Here is a 17,559-nt window from a genome sequence, read left to right as displayed (position 1 = left end):
AGCTCACTATAACCTCCACCTCCCAGGTTCAAGCGACTGTCCTCTCATCCTCCCGAGTAGCTGGGAGTACAGGCATGCATCACCACGGCCGGCTAATTTTTTTATTTTTTAGTAGAGACGGGGTTCCACCATGTTGGCCAGGCTGGTCACAAACTCCTGAGCTCAAGTGATCTGCCCGCCTTGGCCCCCCAAAGTTCTGGGATTACAGGTGTGAGCCACCGTGCCCTGTTGCAATCAAATGTTTTATATTCTCATGTTATAATTCTTTTATAGTTGATATAGGGTGATTGAATATTGCTTTTTTAAAAAAATATTTTCAACTTTTATTCTGCATTCAGGAGACGCATGTGCAGGTTTGTTAAATGGGTATATTGTGTTATGTTGAGGTTTGGCATATGGATGATGCCACCACCCAGGTAGTAAGCATAGTACCCAGTAGGTAGTTTTTCAGTACATGCCCTTTTCCCTTCCTCCCTCTTCTAGTAGTGTTCAGTGTCTGTTGCTCCCATCTTTATGTCCAACTGTACTTAAAACATTGCTTATTTTTAGGTTCTGCCTTTGAACATTTATACAGTCATTCACTGAATAACAGTATATTGCATTGCATATAGGATGATGGTTCCATAAGATTATAATCCCATATTCTTATTGTACTTTTTCTTTGGTTAGATACGATTAGATACTTACCACTATGTTTCAGTTGCATAGGGCATTCAGTACAGTGACATCTTGTACAGGTTTGTATCCTAGGAGCAAATAGGCTGTAACATAATAGCTTAGGCGTGTAATAGGCTATACCTTCAGGTTTATGTAATATACTCTATGACGTTCACACAACAATGAAATCACCTAAACATTTATTGCTCAGAACACATCCCTGTCGTTAAGTGACACGACTGTATCATAAAGTTGAAAAATGGAGTAGAACAACTGGAAGAGATATTTCAGTGTAAAAATAGAGTTAGAAGATATTCAAAAGAAATTCACACTCTGCTGATATGTAACTTTGTAGTGTCAGAGTGATATAATAGAATTGAGGAAATGCTCATTGATATTTAAGTGAATGTTAGAAAATGTATTTTTTCTTTTAATTTCTCATAGAGCAAGGAACTATGAATCTGCCAAAAGTATATCCAGAACGAAACACCTCTGTGCGTGTTTTTATGGAGAAAGTTCATTTGTAGCTTTATTAGATTAACAAAATGTTCTATAAGCAGCACTTCACACAGTTCACACCATGTGGCACATAGCGGGCACATGGTGTGAACAAAAGAATAAATATAAATAAAACACATGATGAGCCTAGCCTTATAAGCTGGTGCAAAGTTGTCTACTCAGAAATAATAGTTACAAAAGTATAGTTGACCCTTGAACAACTTGTGTTTGAACTGCTTGTGTGTACGTATAAATGGATCTTTTTCACTAAGCATATTGGAAAATTTTTTGGAGATTTGGCATATTAAAACTTTTAGATGAACTATGTAGCGAGATAAGGAAAAAAATGTAAAAATATATGTCATGAATATGTAAAATATAGCTATCCTGTCATTTCTATAAAATATACAAAAATCTATTATAAGAAGTTAAAATTTATCAAAACGTACACATACACAGAGCTTACATGGTGCCACTAGCAGTTGAGAGAAATGTAAGTAACCATAAAGATGCAGTATTAAATCGTAACTGCATAAAATTAACTATAGCACAGACTGCACTACTGCAGTAATATAGCCTCCCTCCTGTTGTTACTTGCAATGAGCTTGAGTGTTGCGCTTGTCTGCTTAAGGTGCAGTGTGGTGCTCATCATCTCCTTGTGAGCAATTTGTCCTTCCAGGAAATTGTATATCACAATAAAAAGTAATTGCTCTTGGTTCTCATGCATTTTTCATCATGTTTAATGTGAAACTGTAAACCTTGAGTAACACCAGGGGACCCATATGAAGTGCCACTGGTGATGCTGGAAATGCTCCCAAAAAAGAAGAGAAAAGTCATGACATTACAACAAAGAGTTGATATGTACCATAGATTGAAGTCTGCAGCTGCTACAGTTGCCCACCATGTCAAGATAAATGAATCCAGTGTAGGGACCATTATGAAAAACAGGAAGGGAAATTCATGAAGCCGTTGCTGCAGGTATGCCAGCAGGCACGAAAACCTTGTACTTTTGTGAAATACCTTTTTATCCCATATTGAAAATGTGACTTTTATGTGGATGCAGGATGGTTAAAGGAAAAGCACCTATTGACTAATGTGATTTGAGAAAAAGTAATGTCATTATATGGCAAGTTAAAGCAACAAGAAGGTGAAGGATTTATAGCTGGAGAATTTAATGCCAGCAAAGGATGGTTTGATACTTTTTTAAAGAGGCTTGGCTTAAAAAAATGTTCAGCTAACAGAAGTATATAATAACTTCTGCCAACCAAGAGGCAGCAGACGAGTTTCCAGATGCAAAATCATTGAGGAGAAAGAGTGTCTGCGTAAACACGATTTTAATGCAGAGAAAAGTGCTGGAAAAAATACCAAAAAAAGATATTTATTAGTAGGGAAAAGGATCAAGCACTAGGATTTAAGTCCAGAGGAGATAGGCTAACCCAATTTTATTGAGCAGACAGAACTGCCCTCATCTACAAAGCTGCTGACCCCTGAGCCTTGAAAGAAAAAGATAAACACCAGCTGCCAGTCTTTTGATTGCACAGCATAAAGGCCTGGACACTGGGAACACTCTTCCAGATTGTTCTGTTGATACTTTGTTCCTGAAGACAGGAAGTACCTTGCCAGTAAGGGACTGTCGCCTTTTAAAGTTCTTTTGATACTGACCAATGCCCCTGGCTACCCAGAACCCCAGGAGTTCAAGGTGTTGAAGTAGTCTAGTTGCGTCAAACACAATGGCTCTAATTTGGACCCGTAAGGCTCATTACACACAGTACCCTTGGAAAGGATGGTCATTACTAAGGAAGGGAACACTGATAGAACATTATTATGAACACTGATAGAACACTGGTAGTCTGGAAGAATTACCAATGAAGTTGCTTTCCTTGTGATAGAAATACCGTTAAAGCCAGTAAACCACAAATAACAAATTCTTGCTGGAGACAACTGTGTCCAGATATTGTGAATGACTTCACAAAATTGACAACAAAGGCAGTCAAGGAAATCATTAAAGAGATTGTGGAAATGGCCAAGAAAATGGGGGATGAAGGACTTCAAGATATCAGTCTCAGATAAATTCAGGGGTTCATAGATACCACAGCTTAGGAGTTAATAGAAAATAACTTGATGGAGATGAGTATTTCTGAACCAGTGCCTGATCATGAGGAAGAAGACAGAGACGAAGCAGTGCCAAAAAACTGAAATTACGCCATCTGACAGAAGGGTTCTGATTATTCAAGACTATTTATGACTTCTTTTATAACATGGACACGTCTTTGATATGTACACTGTAATTAAATGGAACAGTGGAAGAAGGGTTGGTATTGTATAGAAATATTTTTAGAGAAATAAAAACACAAGTCAGAAATTGTGATGTATTGCTGTAAAGTTACACAGAGGTGCCTGTCTCTCCTGCCTCCCTTTCCACCTTCTCTACCTCTTCTGCCTCTGCCACCCCTGAGACAGCAAGACCAACCCCTCCTCTTCTTCCTTGTGAAGATGATGACGATGAAGACCTTTATGATGGTCCATTTCCACTTAATGATTATTAAATATATTTTCTGCCAGGCATGGTGGGTTAGGCCTGTAATCCCAGCACTTTGGGAGGCTGAGGGAGGAGGATCACTTGAGGCCAGGAGTTTGAGACCAGCCTGGTCAACATGGCAAAACCCTGTCTCTACTAAAAATACAAAAGTTAGCTGGGCTTGGTCGTGCACACCTGTAATCCCAGCTTCTCAGGAGGCTGAGGCAGGGGAATTGGCTTGAACCTGGGAGGTGGAGGTTGTAGTGAACCAAGATTGCACCACTGCACTCTAGCCTGGGTGACAGAATGAGACTTCATCTCAAAAAAAAAAAAAAAAAAAAAAAAGGATAGTAAAAAATGTAGTATACTTTTCCTTATGATTTTCTTAATAACATTTTCATTGCTCTAGGTTTACTTTATTGTAAAAATTCAGTGTGGAATACATATAACATATAAAATAGGTGTTAACTGTTTCATGATAGTGGTTAGGCTTCCAGTCAACAGTAGGCTTTGGTAGTTAAGTTCTTGGGGAGTCAAAAATTACACTCAGATTTTGACTGTGTGGCGGTTTGCGTCTCTGCATTGTTCTAAGGTCACTTGTTTAGTAACACTGGGATGATAATGCACATGTGTCCTTGTTAGAGAAAGAGCTCATGGGCCGCCTTGTGGTGTTGCGTACTGCCGATCCAACTCCTGCATTGTTCAGGGGTCACCTGTTTAGTAGCGCTGGGGTAATAGTGCACGTGTGTGCTTGTTAGAGAAAGAGCTCATGGGCCGCCTTGTGGTGTTGAGTACTGCCGATCCAACTATTCCATGCTACTTTTCTTTCTAGTTTTGTGAAACCCTGTTTCCTTGATTTTATTTATATTTAGTCAGTTCTCAAAATCCTTTGAAAGTGGTTTGGAGGAAGGGAAGAGGAACCTGCAATCTTAGCTGTTACCCAGGTTTTGGTTCTGATTTCCATGCGTGATCCACATTCAGATTGGATAAAACCTGTGGCGTCAATTGTACCTACATGTGGACGGCACCCAGCTACAAGTAGTTAGCCTTGAACTCTTTTTTGTACCATGGATCCCATCTCCAGTTGTGTCCCAGGAATTGGGTGAGAGCATGTGATAGTTTTCCTTCTAACTGCGTGCATCAGCTTTTGTCTTTGTTTGTCCTTGTGCCTGTCCTCTGCCCAACCACCCAAATCACAAACCTAGACACCTAAAATCTGCCCTCTTCCTTCATAATGGCACCCATCCACCACATACCAAGTCCTTTTAAATAAGTCTCCATTGTGCATTTGAATAATTATACATCCTGATTGTCTTTTCACCACCTTTCCATTAGCCTTGGCCCTCATGACTTCTTCATTATTGGAGTGATGAGCTACCATTGTTTACCCTCCTAGTCCTTCTCTATACCCCTTGAAACCTTGTGCAGAATGAATGCAAATTAAACTGCTGTGTGTTAATGACACCCCACAGTTTTCACCATAAAGTCTATATGGCTTAGCTTAGTTGTCTTTCCTCTTCCCCTCTTGATTACCTCAGTCTCTTGAAACTTTCTCAAATATTAATAACATTTCTTAAAAACTTGCTACTTACAGGAAACATCCTAAGCACTTTGTCATAATCAAATGAAATTTATGGGACAAAAAAAAAAAAATCCAAAAAAACCCTATCACTACTGAACCCAGAGAAATGAAGAAGTTACCTAGGGCCATGTAGCTGGTGAGTTGTTTCTTTGAGGCTGACTCATCCTGGAGAGCTCATTCATGATTAGCAACCTCATGGTAGTAGAATGAGTGGCGTTCCTGGCAAACCACAGGATAAAGTGTCTCCATCTCCATTATTCTGGGTTCGCTTGTGTGGATGTTGTCTTGGGAAGCAAATGAAGGCAAGTAGAGGCTTTGGCTTTCCTCAGAATAGATTTTCTTTAAAACTTAAAATTTCTAAACTCTTTGTGCTTGACTAAGTCCATTAGATGGCACTAGTATTTACCTTCCAGAAGATTGGCATTAAATTTCAGTATTAAAGCAATTTGTGGATTGGGGGAAATGTTTAACTTGCAAGTTATTTCTTTTACCTGTCAAATATGGGGGTGAAAAGATCGGCACACAATTAGTATTTATTCTGTGTTCAGTTTTTTAAAAATATTGCTAAACAGGTTATACTAATGAAGAGTTGATAAAAATAATTTTATTATTTAGTTAGTTTTTGAATAAACCTGCCAGTTGATTAAAATGAGCCTAATTTAATCAGTATTGTGTTGCATACTGAAGATAATTTAGGCTAATGTCAAGGACACCGTTATCTCTCCTTTGTAGAAGGTGTTGAAATAATGAGAGTAGCAAAAAAGGAGTCAGAAAATGAAGTTTTTCATTTGTGCCCCTGGGTGGATATTTAAAAATCACACCCTTCCTTTTTGCATGCAAATTAAACTGAAAGTCATTTTGTACTGTAACATTAGCCTTACATTTTACAAAACAAATTTATTGAACTTTGATCTTTTGCTAATATTGGCTTGTGGTGTCAGAATGAATTCGAGGTTTTCATTGTGTGTCATTTTCACCTGGACTTTCATTCAGAACTTGAAGTGAACAGAAATAGTGGGTTTGATATATCTTAATTTGAAAATAAATCACTGTTAAGCAGCAACTCCTAGTTCTACTTTCTTCTTTTTTTCTGAATCACTTTTTTCTTCTCTACCCTCCCCACTCCAGCCCATGTCTTAATAGAATCATCTGAATTCCTTTATTCCTTTAAAGTAGTTAAACTGCTCTCAGTTTTTCTTGTGATGCTTTTAGATGGAAGCTAAGTTATCGCTGAGGGTCTTGTTCAAATTGTGAAGTCAGCAGGTAAAGGGATTACAAACTCCCAAGTGAGTCCCCTATACAAAGGGCAGGTTGCCTTGGAAACAAGGCTAGTTCTTAGAGTTGGAAATACCATCTTGTCTTTAAATGCCAGGGCTGGTAATGTGCTGACCCCTGCTGCATCATCTCTAGACCTAATATTGTGTGGAGAAGTTTTCCGGGACTTTGTGCAAATTGCTTAACTGCTTCCCAGTTCTGATTGATTGGCCAAAGCCACAGCCAAGTTTTCTTTTCTAGTGCTTCTCATTTTAAATATAATTTGCAAAATTTAGGACTAGGGAAGTGATCCTTCAAGTTTCTATTTTAGAATGAAAAGTTTTCCACTACTGATTGCCAAAAAATAAAGTATAAAGTTTACCAGATTTGAATGGCAAGACATTTTAGTGATGAGTCATTTTTTTGCTAGTTCAACAATGGAATGAGTGATGGGTTGAGGAAGCCCAGCGAGGGAATGTCTCGGTTCTGTGAGATGGTGTTACTTGATGATAGACAGAGATTGAATTACCCTTGTTTCCGACGACACTGGATATGAACTGTAATAGGGAGCTCAATGGTATAAGTTGGTAGGAGACAGTTGTGGCTTAAGTGGGACTCTTTCCTTGCAGCTAGACATTCATAACTTGCTGGTGGCACTGCTGGAGGAGGGTTTGCCGGGTGGTGTATGGGTGTGGAGACAAGGTCTTCCCATCCATGGAACCAGGCCCTGGTTTAGTATATCCAGCTAGCTGAAGAGGAAAGCCTAGAAAGAAAGGGCCTTCCTAACTAAGGATCTCAGCTCTGTTTCCATGGACTCACCAGTGGAGGCAGACATTCAGAGGAGCAGGAGAGCAGGGCATGCTCCTGCCTGGTGGTAACTGTCCTGCTGTGTTTCTGGGATGTGCATTCACATTGGCAGCTTTTCATGCCCTGGGACTATTACAGCTTAGGGACTTGGGAGACTTCAGGATGTGACTTATGCCTGGGAGTGAAGAGAGTGGTGGCTTGTGGAGAGTAGGAAGAAGGTGGAAAATATTTCACCTCCACTTGCTTGCTCAGTAATGTTTAACATTTTGATTGGTGCTGTGGGTTTTGGTGGTCGTTATCTTTTAATTACAGTTTAGAGAGGCTGTGTGTGTGTCTGTGTATGAGAGAAAGAGAGAGAGATTTTGGTTTATCTCATTGAGAACTGTCTATTTCCTACATGATGTTGGATTATTTATTTATTTTTTTTAATTTAGGTGGAGTCTCGCTCTGCCACCAGGCTGAAGTGCAGTGGCATGATCTCGGCCCATTGCAACCTTCACCTCCCAGGTTCAAGCGATTCTCCTGCCTCAGCCTCCTGAGTAGCTGGGACTACAGGTGCATGCTACCATGCCTAGCTAATTTTTGTATTTTTAGTAGAGACAAGGTTTCACCATGTTGGCCAGGATGGTCTCCATCTCTTGAGACCTCATGATTTACCCACCTCTGCCTCACAAAGTGCTGGAATTACAGGCATGACCCACCATGCCTGGCAGACTTTTGATTAATAAAAATCTTTTGGCTGGGCGCAGAGGCTCACGCCTGTAATCCCAGCACTTTGAGAGGCCAAGGAGGGTAGATCAGTTGAGGTCAGGAGTTCGAGACCATCCTGACTAACATGGTGAAACCTTGTCGCTACTAAAAATACAAAAATTGTTTGGGCGTAGTGGCAAGCGCCTGTAATCCCAGCTACTCAGGAAGCTGAAGCAGGAGAGTTGTTTGAACCCAGGAGGCAGAGGTTGCAATGAGTAGCAATCGCACCACTGCACTCCAGTCTAGGCAACAGAGCGAGACTTTATCTCAAAATAAAAAAAAAACAAAGAAAACCAAAAATCCTTTTTTTTTTTTCTTTTAAGCAAAATCCCTAGTATCCAGACTATGTTGTTAATTTAAAGAGTTACCATTGAGGGATTCTCTTATTCATCATTTGTTAATGCAGGCATTTCTGGATACACGTAAACATATGAGTTGTCAAGCCAAATTGTTCACAGATTAGAACACCATGCTGTTGACCCCTGTTTCCATGTTACTCCCTCTTAGATATGTTGGAAGATTGGCAGAATGGCAAGGCTGGAACATATACCCATAGGTGAGAAACTGCTCTAATATCGCAAACCATGGGGCTAGAGCCTGAGACAGGTTTCTACCCACACTTGGCCGTTCTTGGCTTTGCCGGTAGGAACATTCGCTAGTCTTTAATGTGCTAATGGTATTTTAGAGTGCCTTCCTAAGTTTTGGGTTTTTTTCATCAGACAGTATATACACTTCTTAAAATGCTGATGAAGCACAGAGTTAATCTTGCATACATAAGATTTAAAGTTTTCCAATGGCAAGCTTGAGATTCTTGTTCTGTAGTGAGTTTTTATTGGTGTAGTTTGTATTACTATGATTACAAAACATCATTGGTCCAAACATATCCTTTTGCTTACTCGTCCAGTTAAACACTAGCTCTATTTAAATGAGTTTTTAATGAACCATACTAGCAAGCAAGGCTCAGAGAATGATTAAGGATTTAGTATTGTCTCTGTGTCATTAAAGTAAATTCAGTCATCAGAAAGCTTACAAATTGATTTTTAGTTTCCTTTTTTGTTGTGTCTACATAATAATTAGTTACTACATCATTGCATTTGCTTCTGAGATTATTCATCTTGCCCATTTGCCAGTCTTACCATGTTCTCTTTGAGGGAAAACTGCATGTGTTCATGATAAAATCACAACTCATGCCACTTCCTCCAGTTTGGAGTCAACCTATCTGTATGATTAGTGCATTTCAGAATTATTTTGTTCTGTCTTACTGTGCTATCCTACTTTTCATTACTACTTAAGCAGTAGTGTAATGTAGTTGCAACCTCATGGGTGGGTACCAGTGTAACAGTGGCACTTGTGATAGAGAGTAGAGCAAGAGGGATTTATATTATATTTGGCAGGTGGGTCAACTAGCTGATGGCTATACAAATTTGCATATTTTCATTGTGGTTTGTGGTTGACATACTCAAGGCATTAGTTGAACGTAAGTCCTAAATTGGGAATCTAATTATTCGGAAGGCTCAGTGGGTGATAGACTGTGTCAGCCTGAGGGACAACAGAATTAAATTTCAGCTCCGAAATGTAAGCATCAGGGCTAGGGAGTATCATAGGTGAATATCTTTCTCTGTGGTTTCCAGATGGAGTGGAATATCTCTATTAGGCATGAGTGTTCAAGAAATACTTTCTTCTCAAAGGATGGCATTAGCTCTTGTGGGACAGGTCTCCCTTTGGCGATTGACAGATAGAAGCTTATGATGGTGGTGGCCTCCTGACTTGTTCAGGAGGCAGTGGGAATGTCCTGCCCTCTCCTGCGTGATATTTTGTCGGAAATGGCTCTATTAAAGATTGATCTTATAAATGGCTCTATTAAAGATTGATCTTATAAATGGCTCTATTAAAGATTGATCTTATTTAGCTCCCTTCTTATGCTGGATAATATACTATGATAATCTACACAAGCATGTTAGTGTTTGGTTAGTTTTTCTTTTATGTAAGTGCCACAGGTTATCAAGTGTGCTTTAGGGAGACAAGTGTAAATGAAATCTTTAAAAAAAAAATAAGCAATAGATAAAGGGGAATTCAGAAGCTCAAATACTTGATCTAATTTATAATTTTTTTGGACATCCTTGAGTGAAAGGACAGAAGAATTTAAATGTATTGGTAGGTATGATCCTAATTATAGAAATCTATAATTTAATAAACTATGGACAGGAAAAGTGATTTTTGAATTAATGATAGTTTAGAATTATACATCATGGAACAGCCTCGCTTCAAACTTAAAAAGTGTGTGTATCTCCAACTCCTTTAGTTTTATTTTTAATTTTTTGAAATTTATTGCATTGTACTCTAGTTCTCCCATATCTGCTGAATTTTCTTTGTTTTCTTCTGTCATATTTCTTCTTTATAGGCACATCTGCCCATGACATCTGCCTACTGTCTCTCATACACGCACTTTCTGTGTTGTGCTTCTTGTCAATTAAGCTGCTGGATCTGACTTGACTCATGGAGGCTGCTCATGTTTCTTAGGTGAAGAGAGAGTCATGGAGGCATCTTCAGGTTTATTCTTGTTTCTAGTATTCTCCAACATGTTTTGTGCTTTATCCAGGGCCAAAATATGATGCCTTTTTAAAAGAATTAAAAGTCTTTATTTCATAGTGAAACAATTCTAAATATTGACATTGAGTATCCAATGACACCCATCATAATTGACTTCCCCTGGATATGTTTAGCTTATACATGAAGAAAGCAATGGAAAGTGAGAGATTGCTCACAGGGTGTCACAATAAAATGGCTTCTCAGGGTGTGTGGAGTTTGAACGTAGAGGTCTTTGAGATTTCACTTAGACTTGGCTTAAATCAGCTTTCATTTTCCTGTATGAGGGTAGAATCTGCAAGTTCTGATCCTTTTAAGCCCTCTGTTTAAGACTGAGTGATGGCATCAGCAGCATGGAATTGTCTGTGATGATCTTTGTTACCCTCAGATACGTTCAGAAAAATTTTAAGTGGTGTCATCAAAATTGCATTAATTTGGTAAAGGCAGGTTATTACCTTTGGTTAATCAAAAATGAACAGAATCCTATTCAGAGGCCTTCAGATGATCTTGGTTTGTAGGCTGCCTGTGCTGTGAATATGTTAGATGCTCCAGAGCAGGAAGATTTGGAGAAAATAGGATCTTTGACTTGATTTCCTGTCTCAAATTTATTCTGTATTTATTTATATGGTAGTCAGATTCATCTCTCTGAGCCTCAGCTTTGCTTCCTGTTAAGTGAAATAATAAAAACGTCTTTGTATTTCTGTGGGGCCCTCTAGAGGAGGATGTAGAGCATCTGTGGAAGCTCTTCATTTTGTGGCCATATCTATGTTGAACGTGCATTTTCTAGCATGTCGTCTTCTTTCCTTGTTCTTTTTTCCCTTACTATTCCCGTGTAGATCCAAGACACAGCGATTGAGCTTTGCATCAGTTTTCTTTACTCTTGAAACTGATTCTCATATTCACAAAAGTAGAATGTATTTATCAACCATCACAACATAATTTAATAAAAGCTCATAGTAAACGTGCATATTGTGTTCTGGGAGTTGTATACCTTATCTCTCTATTTGTCCCACATCTGGCAGAGCAGGAATAAGTGGCTGAAAACAATGCAAATTCATTACCTGACAGTTCTGCTTGGTAAAAGGCTGACATGGGTCAGAATGCTGTAAAATCAACGTGTTAACCATGCTCCTTTCTCGAGGCTCTAGGGGAGAATCCCTGTCCTTGTCTTCTAAATGCTGCTCACATTCCTTGGCTCATGACTCCCTTTGTTCATCTTCAAGGTGTACAGTGTAGTATTTCTCTGGCCATCATCACATCTCTCTCTGGCCACAGCCGGGCCTGGCTCTCCATTTTTCCAGACTTATGTAATTAGATGGGGCTCTACCTGGATAATGAAGGATAACCTTTCCATTTTAAGGTTCTTAAACTCCATTGGTCTGCAAAGTCCCTTTTGCCATAGAAGGTAACATTCACTGGTTCCAGGAGTTTGGGGGTGGATAACTTTGGGGAGACCATTATTCTGTCTACCCACAACCACCATCCTCTTTTCCAAATGAGAGTAAGGTTTGGAGATGTTAGAGAGGCCACTGGATTTACCGACAGCTACCCCAAAAATAAGGTCAGAGCTGACTTTGAATGTAGCTTTCTTTCTCTGATTCTCTATTGCTGTTAGCCACTTTGCTACATGCAGTTGTGGGCTTTCAGGCCTTAATTTTACCTATTAAAGGGATTCCCTAGATCCAAGGGTTTTATAAGCATTTCTGTGTGATGTTTCTATAACAGGTTTTCTGTTGGGGGGTCCTGATGTTTCATAGTTAAAGTGACTTGTCCTGAGGTAGGGGAAAGTGGGTGACAATGTTTGGAGTTTTTTTATACTTGGGCTATTGTAGGTGTTATCCAAATTCTGCCTGTCTTTTCTCATAGAGACTTGATAGATGAATGGAACAGAAGAGAGATTAATAATTATTGCAAGGAAAAAATAAACTTTCAAAATGATCTACTTTGTGGACAGCAGTAAAGATTCCATCTGTTAAATTAGAATTTGAGTAACATTTCACAAATTTAAAAGAGTTTTCCTTTACTTTTTGAAGGGCATGATAGAGGTTTTTAATATGCAGTGTTTTTTTGTGAAGGTTCCCCTGTGATTTTTTTTTTTTTTTTTTTTTTGCGCTGTGTTGCTATATGTATTCTTTTAGAGCAGATTTTCTAAAATTATATATCTTTCTCAATTTAACACAAAATTATTTCATATTGGGACCTGGCACTTAAATTTTGGTTTAAAAGAAAGCTGTAGAATTGTACGTTATTGGCACCAACTGTGATTCTATAATGTTTTCTAAAAATGCTGGAGATAATTATTGAAACTAATATATATGTATAAGCTCTTCCATCATGTGTGGCATTTAAAGACTCGTTCTTTGTAATTTTCAATCTCCATTTTCAGTTTGCAGAAAGGACTCGATTCTTGAGAGAACACATCATTGTGAAAAGTTAATAACAAAACATGAATTTCATTTGCTTCCAATTAAGTACCAAAATGTCAAAACTTAATATCTTGAAAATGCATATTAAGCCACACACCTTATGAAAAGTGTGATGATATTAAAATCAAGTGTAGCAATCCAAAATCCTCATGCAGAGCTTGAAATGAGTATTTTTACTTTTTTGGGGCTACAAAGGTACCTTGACTTTTAGTTTCATTGTTCAAACTGAAACTAAAATTGCGTGTTACTAGAAAGATGGGCATTATACTTGGACTGGGTTGTCAAACTAGGGACCATGGACCGAATTTGGCCTGTTTATTTTATAAATAAAGTTTTATTTAAATGTAATCACAGTCATTTGTTTTTGTATTGTCTACTGGTACTCGTTCATACTATAATTGGTGAGTAGAGTTGTTATGAAAGAGACAGTATGGACCACAGCTCCAAAAATATTTACTGTCTTATTCTTTTCAGGAAAAGTTTGCCAATTGACCCCTAATCTAGTGGCATGCCTGTGCCTCTAATACAGGCAGACCCTTGCCAGTCACTGTCAGATAAACAAACTGATTTTACTATATATGGATAATTTGGTGTATACATATGCATACCTTTCCATTTTTTGTAAATATTAAGGACTTCTTTTCCGATTTATGTTGTTCATTATAAGGTTGAGTAGCCCAATTATTCATCCTACTGTGATTTCTTCATACCAGGTACCCTGGTACGGTATGAACCCTGCTATGGTTCTTCCAGATTGTTTAATCAGCTGATTCTATCTATACGTCAGCAGGTTTCTGAGCTTCCTGTCTGTCTTTGTGACTGTACAATGGTTTTCTTTGTTGTGTCGTAAATGGATCGATGATATATAAATGTTCATGGAAATAGCATTTGTTCAAAATGACAAAGCCATTTATAAAAGGAGGACTGTAATTATGAGTCCTACTCATGTTCTGTATATTCACATTTCTGTTTTTTACCTCAGACAAGTATTGGCCTTGAAAAAGCTTGGACTGGAGGCAGGGGAGGGGTTTGTTTTGGTTCCAGTCATGGTTATTTTCTTGGAAGGCTAAGCAGAGTTGCTAGGTGTGGGATTGAAGGGTGACTCTCCAAGGTGACAGCCATTGTGGATCCTTAGAAGTTTTTTACTCTTTGGGGTATATTTTCTATTTTATTTATTTTTTTGAGATGGAGTCTTGCGCTGTTTCCCAGGCTGGAGTACAGTGGCAGGATCTTGGCTCACTGCAACCTCCGCCTTCTGGGTTCAAGCAGTTCTCCTGCCTCAGCCTCCCGAGTAGCTGGGATTACAGGCATGCAACACTATGCCCTGCTAATCTTTGTATTTTTAGTAGAGACAGGATTTCACCATGTTGGGCAGGCTGGTCTCATACTTGTGACCTCAGGTGATCCACCCACCTTGGCCTCCCAAAGTGCTGGGATTACAGGCGTGAGCCACGGTGCCTCCCTACTCTTTGGGACTTACAAGAAGAAGTATATTAGCATCCTAAGAACTGTATTAGTTATAAGAAGACATAGAGTTATTTTTTTATTTTTATAGCTTTTTAAAATATAACATTTAAAACTTAATTTGAAATAATTTTATACTTCAGAAAAGTTGGTTTTATGGAAAGAGTATTTCCATATACGCTTCATCTATCCCTAATGTTAACATTTTACATAATCATAGAACAATTATCAAAAGTAAGAAACTCACACTGAGTCAGTACTGTCAACTAATCAGAGCTCATTAGAATTGTGCCTATTTTTTCACTAATGCCCTTTTTCTATCCTCCCACTGCATGTAGTTCTCATTCTTTCTCGACTCCTCCAGTTTGCACAATTTCCTTATTCTCCTCATTCTTTCTTTTATTTTCATGACCCTTGATACTTTTGGAGAGCCTTATTTGTGTTTCAGAATATCCCTCAATTTCTGTTTGTCTGATGTTTCCTCACGATTAGATGGAAGTTATACATTTTTGGCAAGAATACCACAAAAGTAATGTTATATACTTCCCAGTGCATTTTATCAGATGGTATGTGATATTGCTACATCTTACTACGAATGATGTTAACCTGGGTACAGCAGTGGCTGCCAAGTTTCTCCACTTCAACGATATTGCTGTTTTGCTTTTTAGTCAAAATGACTCTTCTGGGGAGACATTCTGAGCTATGCAAATATGCCATTTATCATCATATTCACACCCATTAATGTTAGCATCCATTAGTAGATTTTACCTGAACAATTTTTACTGTGGCGGTTGCCTAATGATGATTTCTGTTGCCATCATTCCTTCTATGTATTATTTGGAATGCTATAGCAGAGAACAGCTGTTTATTCTCTACCATTTATTTGTTCAAATATTTATATTATGGACACATGGATTTTAGTTTATTCTTTGGATAATGATCCAATGCCAGTATGATTTCTTTAGTTCGTAACTTGTCCCAGCTTTGTCCATTGGGAGCCCTTTCAGGTTGACACCTGCTTCCCTTTGATGTGCCTTCATCATTTTTGAGTACCCCATACTTTTTGACATCACAAGGTATTCCAGGCTTACCATGTGTTTCCCTGACCACAGCCCTGAAATCAACTGTTTGTCAAGGATCCCTTGTTCATTAACTGGAGAATGGTATTAGAAACCATGATCGGGATACTAGGTGTGCTCAGTGGCACTGGGGATGCCACTGTTTCTAGGATCTCTGTGTGGACAGAGCTGGGAACTTTGTATACTCAGACATTCATTAACAGTTGTTGGTATACTTACCCATTTGTCTGTGTATTTACCTAACTATGTACTTATAAAAACTGTGAGTTTGGCTGGGAACAGTGGCTCATGCCTGTAATCCCAGCACTTTGGGAGGCTGAGATGGGCAGATCACTTGAGGTCAGAAGTTTGAGACTGGCCTGGCCAATATGTTGAAACCCTGTCTCTACCAAAAATACAAAAATTATCCGGGTGTGATGGCATACACCTGTAATCCCAGCTACTTGGGAGGCTGAGGCAGAAGAATCACTTGAACCCAGGAAGTGGCGGTTGCAGTGAGCCAAAATCATGCGGTTGCATTCCAGCCTGGGCGTCTCAGCAAGTCTCCATCTCAAAACAAAACAAACAAACAAAAACTGAGCTCATACTGATGTCCTGGATTCCATTCTGAACACCAGTTTATTCTAGCTTTTTCTTCTCTGTAACTTCTGTTTCTGTGAAAACATCTGCTTTCATTATCAAAAATATTTGCACTCTTTTGTTCATTCTTGGTGTGTGTTTGTGTGTGTGGGGGTGTAATAGAGTGAGAATTGCTAAAGAGAAACAAATTTACTAACTAGAATAAATATTTGTACAACAGTTTGTCTTTAGCGTGTGTCTTATGCACAAATGAGAAGATACATGTTTAGTTTTTAATATCCCCTTTTTATGTGAATAATAGTTCATAACATGTGTGTATACACATACACACACACACAGATATATATGTATACTCATATATATACACACACTCTTTTGCATTTTTCTTTTCCATTTAAATATATATCCTATATTTTAAAGATTTGTATCTGTCCCTGACTTAGCATGCTGTGATAGCAAAGAATTTTATTATTTTTTACCCATAGACTTTTGAATATGAAATGTACGACTTAGAATTATACAAGTAAAGCATCAAAATTTAGGGAAAGACTGTTTCTTTGAGGTTTTTCTTCCTAAAACTTACCATTCTAGGGTCATTTATATCAGTAGTTTTGCACTATAGAATTATGTCAAAATAGTACAAAATTTTGGTAGTAAATTAAGTGCCTTTATTTTTAAGTGCACATTTACCTTTCATTTCTAGCTGGTAGCAGTGTTTGATGAGCAGGATCCACATCATGGAGGTGATGGCACCAGTGCCAGTTCAACGGGTACCCAGAGCCCAGAGATATTTGGTAGTGAGCTTGGCACCAACAGTGTCTCAGCCTTTCATCCTTACCAAGCAACAAGTGAAATTGAGGTCACACCTTCAGTCCTTCGAGCAAGTAAGTGAAAGCTCTTTCTTCTCTTCACATTTCATCTTAATTTACAGGAATACCAACTTTTGTTATTCATCCATGCCCCTGTAAATGGAATTATCTGTTTTTTTTTTTTCCCAAAAATTAAGTTTAGGACCCAGGCAAATGTCCTTTGCACGGGAAGTAGGCAGTTCTTTACATTGTAATAGATTAGGCTTACTTTACTTTTGACTAGTAGACTTTCCGTGACTCACTAACTGTAAATAAGGACAATAGTTCAAGTTAAATTATTTGGATTTTCCTTTCCGTATATTTATCTGAATGCTAGAACAAGTAGAAATGACCAAAGAGCTTTGCACTGAAACAAAACATGGCATCATTCATTATAGTCAACTCTGTTACAACCATTATTTATATTATTTGAACTTTATCTGAAGAGCTGGGGAAGAAGAGACCTCCCTGTCAAAGTTATCTTCAGAGATTTGGGTGAGCAGAATACCTC

General features: G+C 38.4%; 1 protein-coding gene across 1 annotated transcript in view; it reads left to right on the top strand.

The window, feature by feature from the left end:
* LOC105550266 (partitioning defective 3 homolog) overlaps positions 1-17,092 on the top strand; it is a 301,562-nt gene extending 284,470 nt beyond the window's left edge. Inside the window, exon 3 of the mRNA XM_011995146.1 lies at positions 16,904-17,092. Within this exon, the coding sequence (XP_011850536.1) occupies positions 16,904-17,092 (189 nt within the window). The remainder of the gene's footprint in view (positions 1-16,903) is intronic.
* The last annotated feature ends 467 nt before the right edge of the window (positions 17,093-17,559 follow it).

The sequence above is a fragment of the Mandrillus leucophaeus genome, unplaced genomic scaffold, assembly GCF_000951045.1.
Source record: "Mandrillus leucophaeus isolate KB7577 unplaced genomic scaffold, Mleu.le_1.0 Scaffold474, whole genome shotgun sequence".
NCBI classification, from domain to species: domain Eukaryota; kingdom Metazoa; phylum Chordata; class Mammalia; order Primates; family Cercopithecidae; genus Mandrillus; species Mandrillus leucophaeus.
This window is presented reverse-complemented; position numbering and strand designations above follow the sequence as displayed.